Source organism: Typha latifolia, chromosome 3 (assembly GCF_019914945.1).
Source record: "Typha latifolia isolate L0001 chromosome 3, TyphaL0001v2, whole genome shotgun sequence".
Taxonomy (NCBI): domain Eukaryota; kingdom Viridiplantae; phylum Streptophyta; class Magnoliopsida; order Poales; family Typhaceae; genus Typha; species Typha latifolia.
In genome coordinates this window covers 16,078,699-16,105,580 of record NC_133088.1, presented here as the reverse complement: position 1 = coordinate 16,105,580, position 26,882 = coordinate 16,078,699, and the positions used below count along the sequence as shown (strand labels likewise).

The following is a 26,882-nucleotide window of genomic DNA, read 5'->3' as shown; positions in this document are numbered from 1 at the left end:
TGTTTCTCATCTAAAATTCAATTAACATTATTTTATATGCATTAAGTTTATTGAATTATTTATAACTTTATCTCTAATAAATATTTTTAAATTTTAGCATATAAATTGATCAAATATAATGAAAATAATAATAATTTTAGTTTAAATATAATTATAAAAAGATAAAATAGCACAAATAAAATTATAGGAGAGTAAAGTAAATTTAAGCATAACCATATAGGGGTAAAAATGTAGTTTCCTCGCCTACTTGACTTAGAATAAAAAAATATATAAAAAAAATTCTAGTGTGTTGCGACTTGTCCGTATTCATCAACCCACGCCTAACCAACTTAGCCCATGGATTCAAATAAATAAAAAGAGTAGGTCGGCGTGGGATGTCTAATTTTGCCGCCTATGGACATCTTGCACCAACCTTGAGCTTTGAGCTTTTGGCAATTTGGCATCAGAGACAGTGAGAGAGACCATCGGAAACCCAGATCGATTCTTCCTCCTGCCCGAGTCATGAATCGTGCGATAAAATCCGCGTTTGTTGGGCCTCGAATCGCTTCTCCTTCTTTAACGACGGCCGCCTCCTTCCATTCCACTCCCGTCTTGGAGCGCAAAAGAAGAACGCAATGGCATTATGTAGTTCCTACTTTTCTTTTCTTTCTTCCATTCCACTTGGTTTGTTTGATTTCTTGTCCTCTTTGCGTGGTATGGGAAATGCTCGTCAAGTGTTTGATGAATTGACTGTGAGGAGATCTAATTTGTATCATGTGTGTGGACGTAGACAGAAAGTTGTAGTATTAGTAGTTGGACTGTTCCGCTTAAAATCCACAGACGTTGATTTCTGACCATAATTGATGATTAAGTTGTGCTTACTGTAAAGCGTTAGAACATTGAGAGGCATGTGACAGTCTTCCAGTCAAGACCTATCAATCGCTAGCTTTTCTGTTAAGCATCCAAGAATTCTTGTCAAGTTCATCTACATGAGAGCAAGATAGACCGAGTCTTTCAGTTACTATTGTGTCAATTAATTGTTCTTGCTTAAATTGTACCTCCTCTGGCAGAATCTCTTATTTATGTTTTTTATTCACCAAGGTGCCTTTTGATTTATAAATTGAAGACGTATTGCCTGAAATAGACAGGTTGAAAATGTAGGGTGCAAACTATAATAACCAAAACATTTTGAAGTTGTCATACTTTCCTGCGTGCACATGCTGAAAAGCTTTTTTTGTTGCATTGAATTTGCTATCACTCAAAGGACCATTTTTTCCTCTTTTGCAACTTATTAGCAGAGATTCAATTATTATGGAAAACAAAGGAGGAATAAAGAATCAAAAAAGACACCGCATCGCAATATCTCTGACTATGCAGAGTACCTCTTTCAGGTTGGTAAGAAAAATAAAACTCTCAAGTTTTTGTTAGCTTCTTTTCATTTGCCCATTTTGTTCACAATTCTGTAATTCCAAGCTTGTTTTCTTACTTTCCGGGAACTGACACCAATTTCGAGGTGGTTGTTGTCAGGTTGACAAATGGTTGTGCACTTTGCAATTTTGTAAGCCAATCACCCCATAGTGGAAGACATAGATGTAGCTCAGTTGTTGGGTAACTGAATGAATAAGATCTTTTGATATATCCTGATAAAAATGATCATGATGACTGGCACATATAATTGTGTTTCTTGGCCATCAAAAAGTAGGAAAGTAGAACATAGTAGGTCTACATGTAGTTTTCACATGCCTCTTCTGCTCCTTCCATTCACAGTTGAAGCTAAAACTAGCTATGTAATTGAATAGAAGGTGAGATTTCACATATCTATTTTGAATATACATGAAGGTCAATTGGTAATTCATTACTTGCCATATTTTAGATCGGACTATGTAGATCATTGGCTTATCGTAAGTTAACTTTTTTCTTGTTCTATTTGCCTTCTAAATTTTTCTGAAAGTTTAGAGCTGGCGAGATGAAGAACAAAATACATTGCATGGACCCTCATGGTTTAGAGGACATTGCTGGGTCAGGGAAACAAAGAAAAATGGCTTTGACTCGTGGGAATCTCACTCAGGAAATTACAGGAACAAAGGTACGAACATCATTCACATTTACATATTTATTTCCTTTAACATGAAAAGGGCACATTTGTGACACATTCTCTGCATACATGTATAATAAAATATGACGTTATTTGTCGTACTTTTATTTAATTTTTTCCTTAGAAATATGTTGTCTATAAAATTGAATACTTACCAAGTGATCCTGTTGTAGATTATTTAATTATTTCCTTTGAGAATGCCAACTGAAGTATTAACTACAAACTATTTTTAACTTCTATAGAGAAAGGAGGGTTTGAATTTTGTATAAGTGATGATGATGAAGTCGAGACCATCTTTAGGTCTGCATTTGGTGGGGAACGATTCTCTTATTGGTCTTTCAGTAGTTCTGAAAAATTTCGATGGAGAACCTCCTCTAGCCATGCTTATAGCAAAAGTTCCAGCAATTGGAGATATGAAACAGATGAGGAAACTGATACACGGAGTCAGTCTGAATTAACTTCTGAAAGGCAAGCTCTTGGGTTGAGTGTCTCCGGGCCCCTAAAACTTGATGATGTTAAAAGCGCGTAAATATTCAAACCTTCTTTTTTGTTGCAGTTATTTACTGTTGACATTAAGATCATGATATTCCTCTTTATTGCTGATAGAAGCTTCTGAAATAAGATGATTGGAATTTAAATGGAGGAGTTGTGATATCATTTGTCTTTTTGGTGTTTTTACCAGATATCGTGTCTGTGCTTTGAGATGGCATCCAGATCGTCACAATGGTTCTTCAAAAGTAAGCCTCAATAGATTTGCTTCCTTTTCTGTTCTTTCCTGATATTTTTTGTAGGCAAACCAGTGCTAGTTCTAAGCTTGATAAAGAATGGGGTTTTCCACTAGATAGAAAGACTACACATGAGGATGTGTTGTCGAGATGAGAATGAGGCAGGAGAGTGATGGCTACTGGAAAATATAGAGCAAGAAATGATTGTAGGAGACACAATCAACACACCTTGAAAGGCTGCATATATTACTTGATACAAGATGATTATAATGCTTTTGTTTTCAACTTCTAGATGTAGCTTGCCCCAAACATATATGCTTTTGCATTCTTAATAGTTCATTTTTCTGTTGTAGCTGAAAGTGCAAAGTAACTTTTTTGATGCATGAGCAGATAGAAGCAGAGGAGAAGTTCAAGCATTGCAGCGCTGCATACAAGACATTATGTGATAGATTAGCAATGAGCTAAGCGGAAGGTAGTAAAATCTGGAGTTACTTCAAACAATTGATCAATAAAACTGATGGCGAAACCTGTTGTATCAGTGGAATCATAGAGAAAAGCCCAAACATGAACTAATTATAGGAGGTTTAGTCTTTAGTAGGGAGCATATTGTATATAATCGAATAAAACATTGGTCTATGCTTCTTTTGTTTCCTTCAGGTTATGTATTGAGGCTAATTGCTAATGTATTTGGTATCTTTATCGTGTATGTGTGATGTTGCTTTAGGGGGAAATTATTGTTCTAGGATCACATTCAATACAGCAAAGGTAATGCTTAATTCGCAATTGTGTTTATTGGTATTTTGAACTTTGTAAAGGTCACATAATATACAAGGGAGAGTGCAAATCAATTGTGAGAACACTACAGAATCAGACAATTCACCAAACTCATCTTCCTCTGACAGAAGTAAAACTCATCTGCCCACTACCAAACAACAACCCCACAGTAGGCAGTTCAACATCCTTCCCTGTGTTCATTTCTGGCCAAACAAAGGCAGGCTTCTCAGGTTGGACATGAGGAGTTGGAGCTCCATCAACCAACACCTGCACAACCATCCTTACTGAAGGCCTCTTTCTTGGGCTTGGATGGCAACACACCAATGCCAACTTCAACACACAGCTCATCTGCACCTCATCATACTCCCCTTCCAGTCTCACATCTGCTGCATCCAACTCCTTCCCCTTCCCATACAACTCCCATAGCCAATCCACAATGTACTTTTGATCACTTGTTATGTCTTCTTCTCCTTCGTAGTGTGTAACGTTTTTCCCTGGCCTCCTCCCACATGCGACCTCCATGACAAAGACTCCGAAGCCATACACGTCGGTCTCGGGGCTCGCCCGACCGGTGAAGTAACACTCGGGAGCTATGTAACCTCGAGTACCGGCGAGCGCCGCCGTTGAGTGGTGAGTCATTCCATCATGCGGAACAACCCGGGCTAGGCCGAAGTCACCTAATCTACCATTGTAGTCCTCATCAAGCATCACATTGCTACTCTTGACATCCCTGTGAAGCACCCTTTTGTTGCTTCCATAGTGTAAGTAATCCAAAGCCGAAGCCACCCCACATATTATCTTGTACCTTCTCTCCCAGTTGAGCACAGGGGAAGGCAACTGCGTGCCTCTTCCTTTTGGGAATAAAAGCTTGTCTAAGCTTCCCATAGGCATGAATTCATACACTAGGATAAGCTCACCTTTCTCATGGCACCATCCAATTAATTTTACGAGGTTGCGGTGCGAGAGCTGGCTTATTATGTTCACTTCCGATACGAATTCTTGCTCTCCTCGATGTGAATTCCCTGAGACCCTCTTAACTGCTACTTCTCTGCTCTTGTCTCTCAGGTGGCCCCTGTAAACTGTTCCGAAGCCGCCTTCCCCGAGCTTGCGACTAGAATCAAAGTTCGCCGTCGCGGACTTTAGATCTTTAAGCCGGAACTTCACCGGACCTCTGGCACCACCATCAATCATTAGCTCAATGTTCTGACTCACAAGTTTCTCATGGTATCTGAGTTTGCTACTTCTCCTGATACAATATATGAAACCAAGACAAAAAGGCAATATAATCAAAATTGTAAGCAACCACATCAATCTCTCGTTAGATTTGATCCTTTTTGCTCTCACTGCGTCTTCACTGGTAGTAAAGCTCCATGACTTAATCTGGTTCAGTTGAGTAAAATTGCTGGTAGAAGCAGAGAACCCCACATAGACATCCTCCATTAAGTGCTGCGAGAGATCAAGAGGCCAACCGTAAGTAAAGATGTAAGCTTCCTGCGATGTTTCATTGGTCTGAGTAGCATATATTGCCAACACTTTTAACAAGCCATAGTATTGAATGCTAACTGTTACATCCGACCCACTTGAGAGATCGATGAGTACATTACTAAACGAAAATTGTTTCGTAGACTTGATGGAGTTGAGATCCAATCCCACATGGTTATCATCAAGGTCTTCTGGGTAGCTCTTCCTAGTGTCGAATTCGATCGCCACGACGCGGTTTACAGACGACCCACTTGTTTGATTGTTAGCTATACCAAGCCACTGCCCACTGCTGTTGCTTGGAAGTGCTGGATTGCTCGTTAGGATCCAAGCCATGCCTTCTCCTCCTGGTCGCGTTAAGGGATTAATGTTGAGCACGAAGGTAGCGTTGAATGATGTGAGAATTGAACTATTGCCATGCCATAGCTTGAAGGGTTCCTTGTAGAAGACTCTGCCAGATTGGTTGGTCACATTTCCTGAGGTGGGTGTGATCTGTAGAACTCCATTGGCGATGCTTGAACTGGTTGTAAAGTTGAAATCACTCGAACTGTTTGCACTAAACGATGAATAATTGAATTGGATGCAGCAAACTTCACCTAGGCATGCGAGAATTGCCAAAGCTAGAAGCAAAGAGCAATAGAAGGCATCGGAATAAATCATGGTGATAACTCTCTTGCTCATCTTATCTGTAACTCCGATTACAAGGGAAATGGCTGGAGAGAACTGCATATAACTTGGGAATGTTCTCCAAGTCAACGGTCATCTTCGTCAGCTAAGACGATGTGAACCACATTCACATTAATTGTAGGATTCCAGTCACTATCTGGTTAGGTGTTATTGGGAAAAACAGACTAAAACATAACAAATCGAATATTAAAGATGGTTGACAATTCGAAGAGAGAAGAAAAATCTGAGCAGGATGGGCCTTTGCGAAGAAGGAAAGATGAGTCAAAAGGCAATCTCGGGCAGTTCTGAGTAAACTTTCTGACACCGTTGTTGCAGCCGACATTGGAGACGATATCATGTTCACGCCATATCTATATCATTAAATTTAGCTAGTTAAAATTAAACAAAATTAGCATCACTATCTTATCTCCAATTGATAGCTCAATATTTAAAGCCCAAAGATTTCAAATATGGAGCAAATTTTACATTTTAGAGCCGAGTGCAAACATCCGGGCTCTATTTTTCATTATTTATTATCAGATAATATAATATATTTTTTTTAAATTAAACTTATTTTTTAAAACTTATTTATTCACCGGGTCATGTCCTTGTCGTTTGGTTTTGGTTCATCTGCATTTTTCAGCTTTGAGGTAGTCATACTTAAGGAATTCATTAGAAACACGACATGAGTTGCGAGAATAGAGCTTGCATGGCCAATGGCAATTTTAAGATTTTATTTTAAAAAGAGAACATGAGTCGTGAGAATCTATTTTCTTCAACTAATTAACTGAAGATTTTTTCTTTCTTTCTTTTTTTTTTATTAGAAAGTTGATTATGATTTTATTTGAGTTTACAGTTTTATTGTGTTTGTAATGATTCATATTAATAGTCTCGAATATCTAGAGAAATTTATAGTTGTTTTATTTTGCAATCTTATCTTGTTAGTACGATGTGTTACATGTTCTTAAAAAGAATTCATCAAAACTTAAATAATTATAATATTTTAATAGTATTACGAAATACAACCAATTAATCACGTGTTTACCGGATACATCATTATCGAGATAAAACCAAATAAGCCAAATGGAATAAGTTAATTAATGATCTGAGCGTTGTACTTCTCCCTCGTCGTCGTCGGCGGCGGCGGCGCCACCTAGCACCACCACCATCATCGGCACCAGAGTTGCTAAGACCTCGCTACATACGAGTCTCTCTAAAGAATCTCGTTAGTGAATCCGCCATAATCATGCTTGTCCTCAACTCCTGCTGTTTCGCGAGAAGCGCAACCATCGGGTTCGCTGGCTGCTTCAAGTTCTGATCCGCTTGCTCATGAAACTCGTACTCCTCCTTCGCCCGCGTCTCCGAGGCAAAGCAGCCTACGTGGCCACCATAATCACAACCCTCGCATAGATAAAGCCATCGCGAGACATCCACTTCCGCTTCACAAAGATCACATGTACAGCCATCTTGGGGGTACCCGCAGACGAGGATCATAGGGTGGGGGTGAGACGGATGGTTTAGGGTTTTTGGGAGGGCGGCGCAAGGGAGGTGGAGGTCGAACAGGCAGCCGGAGCAGTGGAAGGAGAAGGCGGCGCCGTCTTGCTTGCAGGCGTTGCAGGAGAACGTCGCGCCTCGGTAGGCCGGAGTGAGGAGGAGGGTGAGGAGGTGGGAGGGGTGGGAGTGGTGGTTGATGGTTCGCGGGAAGAGTGCGCAGGAGGAATGGAGGAAGTAGTGGCATGGAGCGCATCGGTACGTCGAGCCGGTGCAGGGCAGATGGCAGCCGTGGCATGTCTCTTTGTTCTCGCCGTCGTCGAGGTCGGTGAGGTGTAAGGGATGGAGGTGACTAATGTGGATCACAGTTTCCTCTTCTTTGTTCACTCTCTCCATCTCTTTAGTACTACTCTCTCTCTCTCTCTCTCTCTCTCTCTCTCTCTCTCTCTCTCTCTCGATCGATACGTCTTTGTAGCTGAGAGTTTGAGAACTCTACATTTTAGATGGCTCAGATCATATAAACTCCATTTTCTTCGTACAAAAGCATGAGTGGAGGGCCACGTTGCTAAGACTTGAGTCTTTTTTATCCAATTAATCAATATCATATCCCAAGTCGTGTTTTACAAAATTACAAAACCGGAGACTAAAGCTTATTTTAGGATAAGCATAACCATGAGTCTAAAACTAGGGAAGGTTATATGGCTAAAACTATGGACGAAGCCGTCAAATATATATATATATATATATTACCACATGTATTTGTGATGCAGCCATGGATACCCCAATTTCCGCTGGCGAACTAATTATTATAAGAACATGCAAGTCAACTGACTTTGACCTGATAAGTTGCCGGATTTCTAGGATGTATAACATGCAAGAGAATAAGTATTTAGGTTGACCCAGTAATACAAATTTAAGAAGCTCTCCCTTGTTATAAAGGAAACAAAAAAACTAAAATTAAAATTAAAATAAATAGACATCTCTTAGAAAACCCCACAGATTTATTACATAAAAGAGAGTTACGACAGACATGTTACAATTTACAAATGCAAATTGTTACTTAACAAACCACTAACTTAACCAGAGACTGTTTCCATTTCGATCCCATGCGTGATCCTTTGCTGTAACAACAATGCAAATTAAGCACAAATAACTTTTATTATCGTCTCTAATTTGAGCAAATACTACATTAGCTGGCAAACAATCTCTGGTCGACGTGATGGTGATGGTTAAATGAGATCATCCGCATTTCAGCGCGACCGTGTGATCACAACTTTCGTCCTATTCAATACCCCTTAGATCAATATAGCCCGAGAGTAATATAACAAAATTTAAAAGATTTTTAAGTACGTAAGCACAAAGAAGATATATATATATATATATATGTACTTGGGATTATCGTCCAAAAGTTCCAGAGCAGCCCTTCTACCACGTGCCTCAAACTGCGCCATCATTCTGACTGCCATCAGCTGTTCCCGCTGCTGCTGCAAAAGACGCAACTCATTCAGTCTATTTGCTTGCTCGAATCGGTCGCTCGCATTGAAGTCCGCCGTCGTTGTCGACTCCGTCGGCAGAGCGAAGCAGTTGATGTGTCCACCATAATCACAACCTTTGCAGAGATACAACCATGTCCTCTAGGCCTGTCAAAATAAATGAGTGAAGCTTGAGTTTGACTAGGCTCACTTAGAGATGAGCCGAGCCCGAGCTATTGAAATCGATTTGAAATTAATTTGAAGTTGAGCCTGAGCTAGAACCAACTCACTCATGCTCGGCTCGTTAGGCTCGATAGGTCGTAGTAATTTTTTTTTTGGTCTAGTGGAGTAGGGTGGTGACATTTCATCAATTCGTATTTTTTTTAATAATTAATAGATGAGAGATTGAGAGATGCCTCAATTGGTGGGCTAACTAGAAAGCCATCTTTTCCTTTTATTCTTTATCCGTCACTTTTCTAAGGCGTTACAGTCGAGGCTTTTAATTTTCAATGTCATACTTCAACCTGAATGCCTGATGCACGACCTCTACTGGCCGACCTTGATCCAAGCCCTTGCCCTCCCTTCCTCTGCATCATTGAAATCGGGCCTCCCTCTTCCAACAGTCAGGACGAGCTCTGTGAGATCGAGATCAAGCTAGCTAAGTTTGCGTGCTCTGTGCACGTGTGCTTCGCCTTCCGGGGGTCGCGGTGACCCACCTTGACGACGTGCGCCCCTAGATGCTCCACGTCGGGTAGGGGGAGGCGGTCGCTGTCAACTCCATGCTCCAGCTCCGCCGCCTCTTCGTTAGCCCCAGACCACAGCAGCACTAAATAGCCCAGTTTGGGCTGTCGGGTCTCATTACATCAGTTGCAACCTAACGAAACAAAATTTGCCAAGCTCCCCTCCTCCTCTAAGAAGAACAAGTACGTGCTCAAGTGAAGAGAAGAGCCCGAGAGATCGACTGTTTGCTACGAACCCACTGGCTTACAATGGCCATCTAAGGCCTTCATTGTCGGACCTCCATCCTTCTCCTATGGGCACAGACTCCTCAAGCTGCCGCGATGCTCGGCTTGGGCTCAATTTGGCTCGATCCAGCTTGGCTTGACAATAGGCTCATTTTAGGCTCGAGCTCGGTTCGGGCTCGGTCTGGCCCGGCTCGGGCTCAGCTTGAGTTGAGCTGAGCATGAGTGTAATTCTAGGGCGCAAAATTCATTTAGAGTCGAGCCTGAGCCGGAGCCGTCTCGCTCAGGCTCGGATTGTTTACACCCCTATGCCCAACCCGAAGTCGTACTATTCTTCCATAATGTCATGTATAGCTAGAGGGTGCCGCCCGTAGCCAACCCATGTTATACGTGCACGTTATTAAGGTCAATAAAATTAGTTGTTCTCCATGTCTGCAAGAAGGCCATGCCCTTTGGCAAATCAAAAGGCCATCTCCTCTTGGCAAATATATACAAATGATTTAAGATATTTTTTTCGTCATTTCCTCTTATATCTAAATGGATGTTGGATATGGGCCGACTATGTTAGATCAAATCATTTCTACCTTTTGGGCTTCCGGGGTGCAGATCAGGCTGCTCCGACTATGTTAGATCAAATAATTTCACCTTTTGGGCTTCTGGGGTGCAGATCAGGCTACTAAATAGCTTTGGATCAAGTTTTTCCCAATTGTATGCAATATGCCAAAATCCAAGGGGCCCATTTGACAAATTCTTGTTCCAAGTCATTAGGCTTTGTTTGGTTTGAGGCTAGGTCTGAAGTTGATTAGTTAGTCTCATTTCTTAGTTTTAATTTTTTTTAAATTAAATTTGGTTAGATATAAAAAAAGATAAAAAGATATTTAGTTACTGAACTAGGTTAGAGATCCATGAATCAGTTAAGGGGTGTTCTTAAACTCAAAGCAAACAAGACCTTATAGATTAAAATAAGAAAAGTTAGAATGAAATGACACTGCTAGAGTTCGACATATTCTTCTTATGTTATCTAGCGAGAGTCTTCTCTTGTCGTCACCGGCGATCTCTCCCTCTCCCCTCTCCTAAACCGAGTAGCTAGGGGAGGGGAGGGTTTTCCTACCTCTCTCAATAGAATTTTTTTTTCTCTTTCTCCTTTTATTTTTCCCATCTTCCACCCCTATTCGTCGTCTTCATTGTAGTCGCCTCCTCATCTTTATATGTCGTATATGTGGATCTCCCCCTTGTGAACCCCTTTTACGATCTACTCATTCACCTTTCTTGTTGATTTCCTAGTAGAACCCACTCCATCTTTGTCCTCTCCAACGAACCTAACTCGACACTTTTCACTACTTTCCATGGTCAAGAGGTTCATCACTTGATGCTTGGAAACCAAAGTGGGCTTCGACTTTCAGGTACCGTGGTGATCTCCTCCTTAGATGAGGGTGTCTTCGCCGTTGATGTTGGTTGTGATGTCGCTTCTTTGTCCCTATCTGCTCGCCCGTCTCCTCTGTAGTCAACATCATTTTCATTCGCCATCGTTGCTAGGTTGTAGTCGCCGCCTAATCCTGTGCAATGTCATTCCTAATAACCATTGAGGCCTTTGGGCGCATTTTCTTTTTTCGTGTCTCTTTGGCTAATTCTTTAGGTTAGAGATTCTTCTTCACCTCCCAATATTTCACAGAGCTGAGTACCTTCAACTACTAGATCGTGACAAAGCCACAAGTTTATCTTAGGTCATTTGCGTCTGTGTATTTATCACGACAATGTTTCTCGGTGCATGTTCTTCAAGCCTTTGTGCTTGATATTTGATTTTCCTTTATTGTGATACTTACGGTTATAGTCAACTTGGGGACTTGTGTCAAATGATCGGCACCCTATCTCCCTACTTAATTTATGTCATACCAACTTTATAAATGAATGAAATTAGTCTATTCCTAAGGATTTTTTTTAATCTAAATAATAAAAAAGAAGAGAGAAAAAGTTAGTTCTCAAAAGATATGATTTGGATATCGCATCATGGAAAAGGAGGAGCATGTTGGGCGAACTCCATTTAGGTAATTGGAATTGATTGCAGAGCTCTGAGAGTTCAAGGGCCCAAATCTTCTCAGCCACATGGGAAGAGCAGCAGAACAGACCTAACCCCACTTAAGCAAGAAAGAAAGAAAGTAGATTCCCTTCAGAGTAAGTGCTTGGATATCTTTTTGGATAAAAGGGTGTTCACCGACACGTGTCTGGCTGTTTGGTGTCCGTTCGACACTTGCCAGGTGTCCACAGGACAGTGGCCAGAAAAATGAACAGCGCGGATATTGCACGGCCTGGCCCCACTTTGGTTATGGCTTTTGAGTTTTGGCCTAGTCAACTTAAAAGGGTTCTTTAATGGCATTTAAGTTCCTATTAGTAGCTATATAACTCTTAATATAAATTTAATACTAATTGCTTGCTGATATACCTAGATGGACAAGGAGAGTCGTATAAGTTATAACTTTTTAAGTGGGCCCTGGACGATACCGAGTAGGGTTAGCCCGAATTAACAGCCTACCCTTGATTGATTATGATTATGATTAATGCAGCACCTTCTCAAAATATGATAATAATTATAATAATAAGAGATAATCTATTGAGCATAATGAAAAGAGAGAAAAACGTGTAAGAATCTATATAGTTACTTGAGCCTTTACCTAATAACTTAAATTTTTAAGTTATATTGGGTTCAAATATTTGTGACTCTCTTATCTCCATAACATAATCACCTCCTAAATTATTGCTCACTTTTATATAAACATCATTATTTTAGTTTTTATAACATATTAACTTTTTTAACTATATAAAATGTACAAACTCTGCAACGTTTCCTTTTATTAATTATCGATCAGATTTATTATTAAAAAAATATTAGGTGACTATCATTTGGCCTATTGTAGGCCCTCTATGTCATGACTCAGAAATTAAAATAATAAAAAACCATGTGCTTCAGTAAATCTTGAGATACACAGAGCAGCCTTAACAATAACTTTTAAATTTTAAAATTTTAAAAAAATTGATATAATCAACAACACCGAGTCAAATAATGAAACTCTAAAGAAAAATAAATAAAGTAAAACGAGGTAAAACTTCATAGGAAAAACTTAAATCTAATTGAAATTTGTTAATAGAGTTTTCTGAGCTTAAAATTTTAATCTAACCGATGAATCCATCTAAAAACCAATAAAAAATCATGATTTGTAAGGCAAGATTTTCAAATCTAAAACTCAACAATATATAATATATGGATAATACTAAACGTATTCATAACAAGAATAATAAAGCATGACGATCCATTTTAGGCTCTCTTCGGATTATTTAAACCTTATTTTGGAGGGAAAAAAACGAAGAAATTATAAGTAAGATGATTATTTGACATTTTTTTGGTTAACAACTTCAATGGGATACAAGGTCTTTTACAAAAAAAGTAAACAAGAGAGGTTTCTTAAAAATAAGCTATACTTAGGTGCACTAAAACCTAACAATAATAACCTAATTATGCATTTAATTGGCAAGCAAGTAAAAGAGAAGGAGACACGTGTTTGAAGGAGTTAAATATCTATTGATACCAAATTTTCACATGCCAAAGCCAAAGGTGCTATGTTTTTCCCAAAGTGTCTAAATCCCTAACTTTGTACTTAATGATCAGAATTGCGATCCAAAAGTAGCGAGCAATTGAATGAATTCAACCAGAACTATAGCTGTAACGCATGGTCCACCACGAACCGTCCGTAACCTCTTTTTTTTTTTTTTTTTAATCTCTCCTCGTTTTCTCTCATGTCGTTTCCCAAGTCAAGCTGCGCTAGATATTTCTCTTTTGCTGCTAATTATAAAATTACCAAAATATAGGGTGTTAAATCATAAAATCCTCCCCCCTTCCTCAACGACGGTCTTGATTCTTTCTTGCATTTGCTCTAAACTCGCCGATAACCACGCATATCGTACTCCCACCGTATCCATGAAAACAAACGTACGGGGATTTATTTAAAGGGAAGACGAACGCGTGGTCAATACTATTTTCCGAGACACATCTTTTTTTAAAGCCACCCAAATTAATGTGCGGTGGAGAGACGTTCCACTCCGCCCACTTGGAGTGACGCGTGTCGCTACTGTACACTCACGACGGCCAGTGGCGCTGACGTGTAATAAAGCGCAGCTAAAGTTCACCCGTGCACTGCCCGCCACCACCCCCCTCCTCCTCTTTTAGACTCGAGCCCGTGATCCCCCTTCGCAAACAAACTCCTGGCCCTCCGCCGGGCCCCCAGTTTTAGCGGCTCCGGATATTTTTCCTCACTTCCCCAATATGCCCCTTTTATCTCTCCGTCGTATAAATTTTCCGGATTATAACTCTTTGTGATATTTTATTTTTATTCTTGCTTTTTGACTCGTTGTTAATTAATTTATTTTTTTCAAGGGGTAAAAGAATAATGTCGCCAAAGAAACAAATGCGAGGGCGTCGTACGGAAAGGGTAGGTATGTAAATTGAGATTAGTGGGCTTAACCCTCGGACAGCGAAAACAAGAAGGCGGGGGGGATCAAAAAGCGGGGTTGGGGAGTGCGACCCGGTGGCCACGTGTCCAAGCTCCGTCAATCGGCAGCCACAAGAATCGAGCGGCTTCTGGAATTTCCCGCTGGAGGAAAATAAAGAAAAGGGTGGGAATTCCGTTCCGACGTGGCACCCTTCGCCCTGCCCTTTTCTTTTCCTCTCGCTCCGCTCTTCCCTTCTTCCCAAATGCTTCTTCGCTTCGAAGCTCTTCGTTTCTCTTTTCCATCTCTGCTAAGCTCCTTTATTTATTTATTTATTTATTTATTTTCCTTCTTTGGATCCGTAAGATGGATTCGATGTTAGAGTAGAGATCAAGAGAAGAGGTAGTTACTGTTCTAAAGATTTACATCTCCAGATTTGTAATTTTCTTTGATTATTCTTTGGCGTTCTAGTGGTTGCTACTGGTTATTAAATTTTTTTTCCTTGTTTCCTGTTTTCAGTTCGGTAGGCTTCAGCGGAACCCATGGTTGGCTTCTTGATCTGAAGTGGTTTGGTTTCAGCTGTGTGCGAGTCGTTCGCTTTGAGAAAAGGAGCTCCTTTGGAGTTGATCGAAGAGTAGGCTTGGAACTTGGGAGCTCGGTAAGCTCTTGCTTGCTTGAAAGAGGAGATCAAAGGTTTGGTAGCACTTGGCTGGCTGTGACTGGTAGAGATCGATGGTTTTAGCGGCAATGGATGTTGAGGTACTTGATTGTTCCTTCTGTTTCTTTACTTCTTCTGCTTCAAATCTATTTTGAGTGGGTAAAGACTCGGTAATGTGTTGTCTGGATCCTATATTTAGTGTTTTCAATTTAATTTGTGGCGTAGTATTGGATTGCCTTTAGATTTAGTAATCAGTACCAATAGTAGCAAAAGGATTGTTGATATTTCCCTTTATCCTTGTCAAATATCATTCTATCCAACATGGATAAGCCTTCTTTTGAGTTTTTCCAGGAGTTGGTATATACGGAAGAACTTAATCTATTTTTTTTTTTTTTTTAGATATTGAAATCTCTAACGAGATTCGGAGAACCACTTTATCTTTCAGATGATTGAATTTGGGTTTGTAATTTTGTTTCTTTAACTACCATTTGAACATTCTATATATGTAAGCACGACAAGGTTTGAAATCCTGGATAGCATGAAATGGGGGAAAAGAAAAAAAAGCCCAATAAATTGCTTAATTATAGAAGGTTGTAATCGGAGTAGCAGTCATAAATTGGTTCGGTTATATTTTTAAGATCATACTGTTCGAACTATTGGGGGATTTGGCTATTCTTAACAAATCGTTGCACAATCTTTAGGAGAAAAGCGTGAACACAACTCCAAAAGTTGTTACCCATCCAGTCAATCAAATTTGCGTGGATGGTAAATCTTCATCTACAGCATGCCTTCTGTCGAGTGATATGGATTTATCTGGGGTTGAACCTGTCCCGAAGGTAGCTTCTATATCTAAACTGCTAGAAACTAGATTGAATTTGTTCTTCACTTCTTCTTTTTATTTATATTTTTTTCTCCCTAATCCCTAAATCAGGTGAGAAAGGCTTACACAATAACAAAGCAGCGGGAGAGATGGTCCGAAGAGGAGCACAAGAAGTTTCTGGAGGCTGTGCAATTGTATGGCCGTGCATGGCGTCGCATTGAAGGTATGACAACAGATTCAATAGTAATATATTAGTTGATTCATCTAATTTTGATCCTCTTCTCTGACTATAATATCTACTCTCAGAGTATATAGGCACCAAGACTGCAGTTCAAATTCGAAGCCATGCTCAGAAGTTTTTCTCTAAGGTCTACTGCTCTTCCTACTGTAAAAGTTTTGTCTACCATTATATGTCCTTGGATGGTCTTACTTAACTGATGAAGTAAGTCATTCATTCATGGAGATGAACACAGAAGTTATTTCTGCGTGGAGTCTCTGGCATGCTTTTAATACTCTTAAGTACAATTATTTTGTAACACTGCAGGTGGTGCGGGAGTCATCCGGCAATAGTAGCGCAGGCACTTCATCGCCAATTGAGATTCCTCCTCCTCGACCAAAGAGGAAACCAGTGCATCCTTACCCACGTAAATTGGGCAATTCGTCCAACACAGTGATCCCCTTTTTGAAGCAGCTAGAAAAGCCTTCGATGCAAACCTCATCTGTATGTGAACAAGAGAATAGATCACCTACATCTGTTTTATCTATTTTTGGATCAGAAACCTTGGGTTCAGGGTTCTTGAATACCCCAAGCAGTTGTAGATCTCCGGTTCCCTCTGCCTCTGGATCAGACGAACAGGATAATGGAGGCCAATCACCAAACACATCAGTCGATGGAGATAGTAGTTGCCATTCACAAGGGATAGCAACCGCTGAGTTGAATGTAGAAATCCTACCTGCCATGGTAATTGTTATCAGAAATCAGATATATCTTGGATCTCTACAGAGTTTGATTTCCTTTTCAACATACTAAGATCATTCAACTATATGTACAGGAATCTGTTCAGCACCTTGGCGACAATGTGACTGCAGAAGAAACTTCATCAACAGAGTCTCAAGCTCCAATCTTTAAACTTTTCGGCAAGGCAGTTCTGCTGAGCGAGCCTCTGTCTAACATTAGAAACATGCCCAAGTGTTCCAAAATAGCATCTAGTGCTGACATTGAAAGCCACAAAGAAAGCGCAAATATGGATCTGGATGCCACAGCAGAGCGATCCACCCAGAGCATTAGATGTGGAGTTCCTGATGATAGTTCATGGAATCCATGGCCTAGCAGCATGATGCCATTGTTTTGTTATGTGCCTCTTCATGGAGATAACTTCATGGTGCCTACTGCAGAACCTGTGCCATGGTGGGCCTTTCATGGAAGTTTGCCTTATCCATTTGTTCATCCACAGATAACTTCTAAGGAACAGAATCCTCAATCTTTAGAAGTTCCAGATAATAAGGAGATTCGGAGGGAAGGTTCTTGGACTGGATCTAACACTGCCTCAATCAGTGGGGCAAGAAAAGTTGATCTGAATGCTGATGCCCCTGATTCTATGAGGTTGAATCTAAGCGATAGAAAAGGCTCCAGCGATAAGTCTCCTAGAGGTTTTGTTCCATACAAGAGATGCGCAGTTGAATGCGAGATGCACCATTCAAAGGCTACGAGGATGGAAGACGATGAGGGTGAGGGGACACGGCTGTGTTTGTAGTGAGCAGTCTTCTCCCTTGTTAAATGCCACTCTTACATCCTTTTCTTAATTTATGTGCAGATGATTTTTTTTACCAACTAATTGATGACTGGAGAATCGTTCTTGTTCATCCGCTTTTGTTTGTAGTGGTTTAACCTGTTTACAATAAGGAAACAGGCAGTCAAATGGGTATTAAGTATTAACAATGGGAGAGCTAACACTAATTTCAAAATTGGAATACTTAAACCTGTGGTTTGTTAGTGAATTATCGGTTGTTCTTTCTGTTGAAATTTTGTTTGTAAAAGAATGTTAACAATTTGGTGGATTAAGGAGCTCTAGCTATCATAATAGGAGCTTGCCACCGTCGTTTTTTCTTGGTTATCTTGAAATTTGTTTCCATGACTGAGATTTAAGGATAGATCTCGCATTTGCGGCTCAAAACCTGTCAGATAGTAATATATACAGGTGTGAGTTCTATGATTGATTTCAAATGTGATGCAACAAACAGTCAAACAGTATCTGATGCCTGAATTGGCTTCAGTGACATATGTGGAAGAACATCTAGTTGAGTAACCACCAAGCACATATACGGAGAAAAGAAAAGGAGGGAGGCAATGAGGGGGTAAAGAGGGCTTTTCCAAATTTTTTTCATTTAGTTTGAGCTATTCTGTACAACTAAATACAAGGCCAAAGCATTACAAATCCAAGACTGCTGATAAACAGGAAACAAGGATGACTGCAATAAGCTTCTCCAATGCAGGGAAGCATCATAATCTCTTACGAAAGGAATAGGAAGACTTTAACTCCCTTTTTCCTGCTGCATTCGCTGTTCTATGGCCTTTCTAAGTGTGCTCTTGCTAATGAAAAATGTAATTTGATGTTCGGCTCATCTGTCCTGTACCAAGGTCCTCGGTTGATTTTGTATAACTAGTGAATAAGAAGGAAGTCAGATTTCTATTTTGTTTGTGGTTGAAGGCATCATTTGTTCGATTTTGTACTTCATGAATACTCTACTTTGATTCTCCTCCCACCACCTCTGTGCTTCCTTCTCACTAAAGTGCTTCCGGCTGCACAATACGACCAAAAACATTAATAAAAATAAATAAATGTTCAGCCATTCCTGTGCAGGAATGTTGGAGTTCAGTTTCTAGTTGCTAGAATCACAGCTCACCTGAATCGAACACGCTTGAGGCCTTTCTCTCCACCAGGCAAAATAGTGAAGGTTACATATACACCGCGCTCAACTTGCTCAACCACTTCATCTGATTGTTTTGGAAAAACATGTCCAGCATCAGATTCTGTGTTATGATCCTTGTTCAAAGATCTTGTGCCATTGTGATGCTTAAATGATCCATTTTGAGCAGTTGCAGCATTTGGTAACAGCATAGCTTCAATCTTAATTTGCCTGTCCTTCAGAATTTGAACATCGTTAAACTGATGCACGCCACCAGAGACCAACTTTTTGTTAAGAAGATCTGATAATTCTGTCCGTGCAGGCTGTCGTGTGCAGAAATCATTGAGCATGGATTTCATACTATCTGTCTGTCTTCCTGCTGTATATTTTTCTGACAAGGCATTCATCTGTACCAAATGAACTCAGGTCAGAGATCAATATAAATAAATGTCAGACAAAAACATGCTAAGATAATGCATGCTAAGACCTAAAGAGCACCAATTTCTTCACCAAAAAAAAAACTTCCCAACTAAGACAGATGATTGTGGAGTTGCCGTCATAGAATTATTTGGCTACGACATGCATGGAGTTCTATAAGTATGAGTTCTAGTATAAATTGACATCACTTGTCTACTTTCCCTTGAGTTCTCCTCAATAATCCTTACACGTATTAGGCAATTCATATGAGAGAGATGACAAGTAAAACTCAATAGTTGCTTCTTGTGTTTTATGTTTTTCTTAACACAATGTTGCGAGAAAGTATGCGTTGCCCTTTGCACTTTCTTTGTAAGCTGAATTCATTTTTGCCAATGCTCTCTTTCTGCTCTCATATTTTACTTTCATCATTTGTAGTTGATTATGTCAGGTCAATTCATAGCAATTTCGGCACAAGAACAGTGATGGGTTTGAGTTATTGCATAAGGAGATCTTGCCAGCATGCAACTTCAGTTGGTCAGATGGTGGTAAACCGAGTTGCCTTTCAAGCCAGTCTTGCGTGTAGAGCACATCTAACCTAGTCTGGTCTAGTTAGGATTGTTTTTCTCAAAAAACACTGAGTTAGCCAGATGTCATATACAACTAGAACTATTCAAGCTAGGATCCTTTGACATCTGAAATGCACCAGAAATTTCTACCACTCGCCCTGTCCTTTGACATGAAAAATAGAGGATACACCTTGTTTTCCAGTAGTATAGGGCTATAGGCTCAAATAAACTATTCCCTCCAAAATTATTCTCAAAGAACAGCCTTCACTGAACATTGAGTCAGATTGCTACTTTCACACTTCATAAAGTTAAGGTCCTTATTTAAAGTAGTCCTTCATGCTAATTATAATTCTATCCTCTCATACATGTGTTATTGCTGAATATGATCTATGAGTAACAATGTGAAGAATCATTATACCCTACTTGCTCAGTGATATAGACATTACAAATCATTCACTAATCTTTATCTTTAGTGACAAAAGGTGTTCTAAAATATAGCAAGCTTAGTAGTAAGTTGGCTTACAGGTTCATACCTGATTGGTGAGAACTTTAATAACCTCTTTTGCTGCTTTGCATTTTGCAGCTTCATCCCTTGCCAGTGACCAAGTTTCCTCAATTTTGCGTTTATACTGTTGGAGTTTCTGACTTTTAAGTTGACATTGTTCTGCAAGCATACTTGCCTACAACAATGAAATAAGTTATTATTGCAGTGATTCCCTGCCATACATATAAAAATATGCATTAATGGATATGATATAAAAAAATTATATCAGATGATAGGGACAAAAATAAAATATTATTTTGAGAGTCACCTTTGTCAAGTTAAATCAAACAAAGAAAACTAGATAAACTTATCATAGCTTCAACATTTACTACCTGAAATGGCTGTCCTTAAGAACAACTAGCCAAAGCTTGTACTTAAGAACAACTAACTTACTGCTAGTCAATTTCATCAGGAGCATGGATAAAAAACTAACCACCATTATTTCACATGTCGCTATTTCCTACCTAATAATTTTACCTTCTATGCTTCAGATGGCGCCATACTTATTCTGTACACTTTACTTACATTGAGCATTAACTGCTTACCTTAAACTACTAAAACAATATATGCAAATAACCGTAACCTTAAGCTGGAGACATGACTCTAGGAAAACTATCATTTAATTTTTGCTCTAATATTCTCTTATTTTTCCAATTTTAACTTTTATATTATAAATGAATACATAATTCACCTCTTCATGCAGTCGCTTAACTTCGTCCAAGAGTATTTTATCAATCAAATGCAAATCTTGTTTTAGTCTAGAAGCACTGGGGGGTATCGACTTCGATGCAAATGGATACTGTATCGCTTGAAAAGGAGAAGCAGATATCTGTTTCTTAGATGTTGGGAGAAATGTTGTACTCTCTCCTGCATGCTCTCTGAATTGCACAGGGCATGCAACCTGCCCCCATCTCTGAGCTCCTCCTAGAATTGGCAGAGATGAATCTTGATTTTGCCGGTTGGACAACAACTTTCCTTCAACTAGGTTTGTTTCCTTAAAAGCTTGTGATACTCTAGGAGTATATACTTTTGTTTCACAAGAAACTGTTTCCTCTGAGTTGACATTCATGCCCGAGTTCTCCTTGCACATCAATGACAGTGGTCTTGGACCTGAAACATCCTTAATGATGCCAGGATCAGTAAGCATGTTCAGTTGAGTAAAGCATGGATCACAAACACGATGTCTTTTGCTTCTGTCCGGTGCTAGAGCAGCCTTTGTAGATTTCTTGCTGCTACAGGAGTGGCAAAATACAGAACCACAGTTATAGCAATTATGTTTCTTTCTTGTAAACCCAAAAATCATTCTGCATCCACTGCAGACAGATTGGTCTTTGCTCGACATAGATTTATGTAAACAAATTGCAGCTGTGAAATTGGATCCACAGGCTATACTTTCTGCATGCCTATCTTCTAAGGCTTCCACCAGGGCTGGAGAGTTTCTGTCTATATAGTCACCTAATCCAAGTTGGCCATCTGCCCCTTTTCCCCAAGTAAATACCTTTCCCTTTGTTGTCAAAATTGCCACATGGAAAGAACCCGCAGATATTTCTTTAACAAACTCAGTTTTAAGTAATCCCTCAACTGTTGCAATTGATGCATCACTGGCTTGCGGCTTCCCTAATTGTCCATGTACTGAGCTTCCCATGGTAAATACTACACCAGTGACTGTAAGTGCAACAGTAAGCACTGTTCCACATGATACCTGAATAAAATCACAATCAACAAGCGATGCAACGCATGTTGGGATTAGCTTTCTCTCCTTTTCCGCATGACCGAGTCTCCCTCTATCACTGTCTCCCCAGGTGAACAGCTTGCCACCAGGAGTATTACTCTTAAAATTACCAACCACTATTTCCACAACAGCAGCGGTGTGCCATGGTCCACAAGCAACAGACTTTACTCTCAACCCTTTTAAAGACTCAACTTCCTTTGGTCGAGAAACACTTTGCAGATTCCCATGTCCAAGGACACCAAATGTTCCATCTCCATATGTAAATAACTGGCCAGATGATGATATGACAGCCGTATGCCACTCACCGCATGCAACTTTTGATACACATATTCCATCCAAAGGACCACATAATCTGTGAGGAAACCACTGGCTTCTTTTGTTCCCTTCAAATGAAAGCCCATATCCATGACTACTGTCACCCCATTCATAAAGTTCACCAGAACTGGTAACCGCGCATGTGTGCTGTGCTCCAAAAGAAATCGTCTGTACACATATACTAGTCAGTGATTCAATAACTTTGGGATAAGACACATCTAAATTGACTTTGTGCCCCAATCTCCCTCCATTCTCCTCACCCCAGCAAAAGACCTCACCCTGTTTAGTGACTAAAGCAGCATGTTTCTCACCACAAGCAATGTTCCACACATCAAGCATTTGGGTGGAGTCCAATAACCTCGGAAGTGAAAAATCGACCTTTATTCCACTGTCTGAGATACCTCCTAGTCCTTTTCCCCACATAAAGACATCCTTTAAAGCATCAGTTCCATCTATCACTGGAGATCCATGGCCAGATGATCTAGTTTTAGGAGTCTGAGACATTCTCCCCTCCTTAATTTTATTAGAACCTTCCATATCCTTAAAATTATTTGTTACCACATATGGTACACGGGGAAGAATTCTATCCAAGTATGACTGCACATCTGATAGGGTTCTCTGTCTTGGAGAAAAGAATACTTCAGAAGAATCCAACATGCTTCCTGAGAAGAGCCTGTCTTGTAGAGGCCGAGGAGGACTTCCATATAAACTGCGCACCTTCGGAAGGAACATTCAATTGAGACATTATCAGCTATGACTGATGGAAAAAAAAAATACAGGAAAAAATAAATAAATGAAGTTGAACACTTGCATTTAAATAAATAACCTTGCAATGATGCCGACTTTAATTACAACCATGCCAACTTTGTTTAAATTCTAAAAACTGTACTTGTTACTAACCTGTGAAAATTTCAATGGTTCCTGCAGAATTCCTAGTTTATTCCTTCTTCTCATAAACCCAGCAGGGCTATTAGCACAGCTACTTGTCCACTGATTATGTCTTAGGTCAGACAATGGTCTGGTGTGATGAGAAGTTGATATCAAGGCTGTCAAGCCTAGAAACCAAGATTCAGCTTGCTCCTTATCCTTGCAGATCTAAGTCAAGGACAACGTACACAAGTGCAAAGAGCAAACAGCATGAAACAAGTCAACAAAAGATGAGCTACTAGTTTAACAATTTAAAGAATGCAACTTATGAAAGGATATCCAAAATCTACAATACCAAGTCAAGTGAGCGTTCACCGTCTTGATAAATTAGTGAAAGTGACTGAGATTCCTTTTCCGCCTGACGTTGCCGCAGAAAATTTACCTGCAGAATATGAGTCCCTCACATTTGGATCATTTTAGAGAATCAGGGAAAAAGGTACTGCAATGAATCAAGAATACGTACAGTCTTCTGTCCAAGAACAACATTAGATACAGTATTTAATCTCAGGTGCTTTTCCTTCTCTTCTGAGTACCAGATTAGCATTTTCTCATCCTGACATCCATAAGAATGTATATATAGCTCAGATCTCAAAACTCTGATTCCAGAAATAATGTGTAGATCACTTAGCTAAGTGCTACAAAAAGGAAATTTGTTTACCATACTTTCTACAATGAGAATGCTATCACAGCTTCTAAAATCAAGTACTATATTTGAAACCGGCGACACAACAAAATTTGATTAGGAACCAAAAACTTTAGTCTGCATTAGTTCCTCTAGAAAAGAAATTGTGATGTCAGAAAAGATGTGAGAGTTCAGACTTCAGAGATGGGCACCATCAGTGGTGTCATGTATTCTGATAATTCGTTTTCTCTTGATGTTCCATAATGGACATCTGAAATCAGATAAAAATTGCAGGCTTATACCAATCGAAAGTTTAAACAAAGAATCACTAGAGCCATCAAATTCTTCTTGGTGCGGTGTATACTCATGTTGCATTATATATGTAATTGCTGTTCCTAACCCTCAATCTTACATATTCTTATCCACCTGCATAACAAAAGTTGAGCTTTTGCGAAATGTCAAATGCACTATTTCATAAATACTCACCGGAGCTAGCCTGAAAGGACAAAACTTTGGCTTCCCTCTCTTTCCACATTTGAGAAGATGTGCACCCTTCTTCAGAGCTACGATAGCCTTTGCAAAGGTAATAAAAAATAGCTCAGCTCAGTATGCACATATAGGAAATGATAGATAAGTTTCGGTTAAACAAATTCCAAAGTAGAAAAGCCCAATATTGATTATATAGGAGACCATACAACAAATGCAGAAGAGGAAATGAAGTTATCAAAAATCAGCCAAAGAACGTTGTAACTCATGATTCGTGTCTCTCATATAGCTACATTCCACAATTCAGTCGAAGTATAAAAATTCTTAGTCTTTAGCATTAGGCGCCATGGGCCCATGGATCATATTTTTCCGGAGCTGCATTTTCCGCAATTTGGTTAAGCTCTACTAAAGAACTAATGTACCAGGAAAACCACCAAAAGTCCCAAAATATATTTCAAACAAGATCTTCGTCAAGTATAAAAAAAAGAAAACAAATGAAATTAGGAGGAAGGATTAGTGCATAGATTATCACGGGCTTCAATATAAAAGCGAAGGTGCTTTATATAAATAAATCGAGATAAGATCCCCACCATGATGGTAGAAGAAATAGATTTAACTAACAAAAATAATCCAATAAAAGTTAGAATTTATCATGCAAACACATGCATGCATTATATACACCAGTTTCGAAATTCTAAATAAAAGAATTAGAACAACACGAATCAATCGCATTAAAGTGCGGAGGAAAAGAACAAACTTTTTGCCAGATTTGACGAAAACACATCCGAAAATCCTCACTAAATCAAGGAAACAAGTGATGCAAACTACAGCAGGTATCCTAAATACACCGAAACCAACAAGAGCAAAGGGTAAGAGGAGGACCCCAAAAACCGATTCATCTAAGGAAATATAGCAAACCAACAATTGGGTATTGTGTAAAAAATGCAAGAAGCCAATAGAAAGCTCGTGCCTGCTCGATTCCTCGATCTCTGGGTGTTCTTCCTTCAAAACTTCCAGCCATTTCCGTGAAGACCCACTTCTTAGAGCTCCTGTACCCGTTCAAGAGGGAGGCGAAAGCAAAGAAGACGAAGTGACCATGGAAAGCAAAAGCAAAAGTGGGGCTTAGAAGATTGTAGGATGTACAAGTCGGGATTTTTTTTTCCACTCTAAAGGAGACAGGGGGTCTGTGGTTAAAGAACCCCAACAGAGGAAACAATGTCACTGGTTCTCTTCTCAAGAGTACTACGCTTGTGCTTTATCTAAAGAAAGCGAGCAGTAGAGAGAGGATTCCAAGCTCTGCTGCATAGTAGCAGCAGTCCTCTGTTATCTTTTTCCCCTTCTCTCTTTCTCCCCCGCTGCAAGCTTTCGGCCAATATAAACAACTAGCCTCAGTTCTCCTCGGTATGGGTGCAAGGTGTGAGGAGCTCAACAAAGAAATGGGAAATATTTTCCACTTCGCACCCTACATTTATCCGCTATTTGTGATTTCTCGGGTATCACCACAAAAATCACTTAAGTTAAGGGGGTTATGTGAAAATTTAGCAGAGGGATTGACAGAGAAGAACGTTAGTGGAGGAGGAGCACGTGTGCGTCGGAAGCCGTTCCGTTTCCATCCGGGCCTGTTTGGGTTCGGGAAATGATGTCGTTTCCGCTACTTTGCGATGGGCATGGGTGTCGATGTGTAGCGTTGGGCTTGGTTGCAGAAAGAGAGGAGGGCCCACTTCCCATAAATTAGAGATTGGGGGATCTATTTGTAACTTTTAGGCGGTTTGGTAAAAATAACTCCGTTAAAAAAATAATATTTATAGTACTATACATAGCCTAGCACTGCTGCCTTTTATCCTTAAATTTAATTAAATGATAATATAAAATTTATTTGATACGACAAATTATACTTTTATATCTGTTCTGTGATAGGGAAAGCGAAGGATGACATAATTTTTAGAGAGGGTATTTTTTTTAAAAAAAAATAATTAATTTTATTTCAAAGCTTCTAAGGGTGACACAACCTTTAAATCAACACAGGCTTTACTCAGATGTGTGACATCAAATTGGGACCACGTAAAAATAAATAAAAAATGGTTTCAACCCTCCCGGTCATCATGCTTCGTAGAAAGAAGGCATAGATTATTTACGGTTCCTTTTATGTTTCTTTGTCTCAAGTGAGCAAAAACTTATTTGCCAAGGTAAAGGGGGCAAAAGGTTAAAAAGATAAAATGGACAGCATTTCAATTCAACAACCAATGTCGGCATTTCACATCATTCATTCATTCATTCATTCGATTGAGATCAAATTAGGTTTTTAACCCCCCCAATTTGGGCAAGTTTAAATGTGGGTCAATTTCTCCAGCACTCCAACCTGTCAAATAGGCACAGGACAAAGTGAGTTAGCTGTGTGTGTGTGGTCAAATAAGATTTTAAAAAGTTTGTCACGTGTGGTTTCTAATCTATCATGAAAGGATATCAACCAAATCAAACTCTCTCTCTCTTGCTCGCATTTGGTGAGCAAACTTAAACTCGAATCTTTGTCTTGGATTAGGATTCAAAGTACATCAATCCAAACTCTTTACTTTAGCTTGCAATCCCGAATTAAGACCAAATCCATGAGTAGTAATTAGCTGATGGCCAAATCTTATGATTAATTCCTCCTTGGATATGACACACTTGTCGCATTTAGACACGAAGACTAGTAAGTCATTTAATCGTATCATTCCAAGCTGGAATGCATGTGAAGTGTTATCTAGTAGGTAGCTAAAATAACTTCTA

At 39.6% G+C, this 26,882-nt stretch overlaps 5 protein-coding genes across 10 annotated transcripts; 2 read left to right on the top strand and 3 right to left on the bottom strand.

Moving 5' to 3' along the window:
- The first annotated feature begins 245 nt into the window (after nucleotides 1–245).
- Nucleotides 246–3,582, top strand: LOC140785314 (uncharacterized). Of its 2 annotated transcripts, none has more exons than XM_073133151.1 (6): nucleotides 246–624; nucleotides 1,278–1,370; nucleotides 1,936–2,065; nucleotides 2,317–2,599; nucleotides 2,757–2,811; nucleotides 3,190–3,582. In XM_073133151.1, exons 1-6 carry the CDS (start codon nucleotides 502–504, stop codon nucleotides 3,262–3,264), a joined length of 759 nt encoding a protein of 252 aa, XP_072989252.1. In that variant the 5' UTR covers nucleotides 246–501; the 3' UTR covers nucleotides 3,265–3,582. The 2 variants fall into 2 exon arrangements, with proteins under 2 accessions (XP_072989252.1, XP_072989251.1); XM_073133150.1 differs by having other exon boundaries at nucleotides 264–624; nucleotides 1,275–1,370.
- Nucleotides 3,575–5,798, bottom strand: LOC140785313 (probable L-type lectin-domain containing receptor kinase S.5). 2 transcript variants are annotated; one of them, XM_073133149.1, is made up of 2 exons: nucleotides 5,173–5,798; nucleotides 3,575–5,019 (listed from the first exon to the last, which is right to left on the bottom strand). In XM_073133149.1, the coding sequence occupies exons 1-2, from the start codon at nucleotides 5,779–5,781 to the stop codon at nucleotides 3,685–3,687; spliced, it is 1,944 nt and encodes a 647-aa protein (XP_072989250.1). In that variant the 5' UTR covers nucleotides 5,782–5,798; the 3' UTR covers nucleotides 3,575–3,684. The 2 variants fall into 2 exon arrangements, with proteins under 2 accessions (XP_072989250.1, XP_072989249.1); XM_073133148.1 differs by having other exon boundaries at nucleotides 3,575–5,798.
- A 1,117-nt stretch (nucleotides 5,799–6,915) lies between these two features.
- LOC140784035 (protein VACUOLELESS GAMETOPHYTES-like) lies at nucleotides 6,916–7,605 on the bottom strand. Its single transcript, XM_073131212.1, has one exon. The coding sequence runs from the start codon at nucleotides 7,603–7,605 to the stop codon at nucleotides 6,916–6,918; it is 690 nt and encodes a 229-aa protein (XP_072987313.1).
- A 6,568-nt stretch (nucleotides 7,606–14,173) lies between these two features.
- On the top strand, nucleotides 14,174–17,463 carry LOC140784314 (protein REVEILLE 1-like). 2 transcript variants are annotated; one of them, XM_073131637.1, is made up of 7 exons: nucleotides 14,174–14,308; nucleotides 14,642–14,881; nucleotides 15,482–15,616; nucleotides 15,712–15,823; nucleotides 15,907–15,968; nucleotides 16,145–16,561; nucleotides 16,653–17,463. In XM_073131637.1, exons 2-7 carry the CDS (start codon nucleotides 14,855–14,857, stop codon nucleotides 17,352–17,354), a joined length of 1,455 nt encoding a protein of 484 aa, XP_072987738.1. In that variant the 5' UTR covers nucleotides 14,174–14,308; nucleotides 14,642–14,854; the 3' UTR covers nucleotides 17,355–17,463. The 2 variants fall into 2 exon arrangements, with proteins under 2 accessions (XP_072987738.1, XP_072987737.1); XM_073131636.1 differs by having other exon boundaries at nucleotides 14,183–14,524.
- A 485-nt stretch (nucleotides 17,464–17,948) lies between these two features.
- On the bottom strand, nucleotides 17,949–25,519 carry LOC140784313 (PH, RCC1 and FYVE domains-containing protein 1). Of its 3 annotated transcripts, none has more exons than XR_012108247.1 (9): nucleotides 25,087–25,519; nucleotides 24,117–24,203; nucleotides 23,472–23,561; nucleotides 23,304–23,390; nucleotides 22,982–23,176; nucleotides 20,726–22,798; nucleotides 20,024–20,207; nucleotides 18,505–18,914; nucleotides 17,949–18,400 (listed from the first exon to the last, which is right to left on the bottom strand). XR_012108247.1 is itself a non-coding variant. In XM_073131634.1 (9 exons), exons 1-9 carry the CDS (start codon nucleotides 25,135–25,137, stop codon nucleotides 18,280–18,282), a joined length of 3,261 nt encoding a protein of 1,086 aa, XP_072987735.1. In that variant the 5' UTR covers nucleotides 25,138–25,519; the 3' UTR covers nucleotides 17,949–18,279. The 3 variants fall into 3 exon arrangements, 2 of the variants coding, with proteins under 2 accessions (XP_072987735.1, XP_072987736.1); XM_073131634.1 differs by having other exon boundaries at nucleotides 20,024–20,170; XM_073131635.1 differs by lacking the exons at nucleotides 23,304–23,390; nucleotides 23,472–23,561; nucleotides 24,117–24,203; nucleotides 25,087–25,519 and having other exon boundaries at nucleotides 20,024–20,170; nucleotides 20,726–22,790; nucleotides 22,982–23,120.
- Between the last annotated feature and the right edge of the window lie 1,363 nt (nucleotides 25,520–26,882).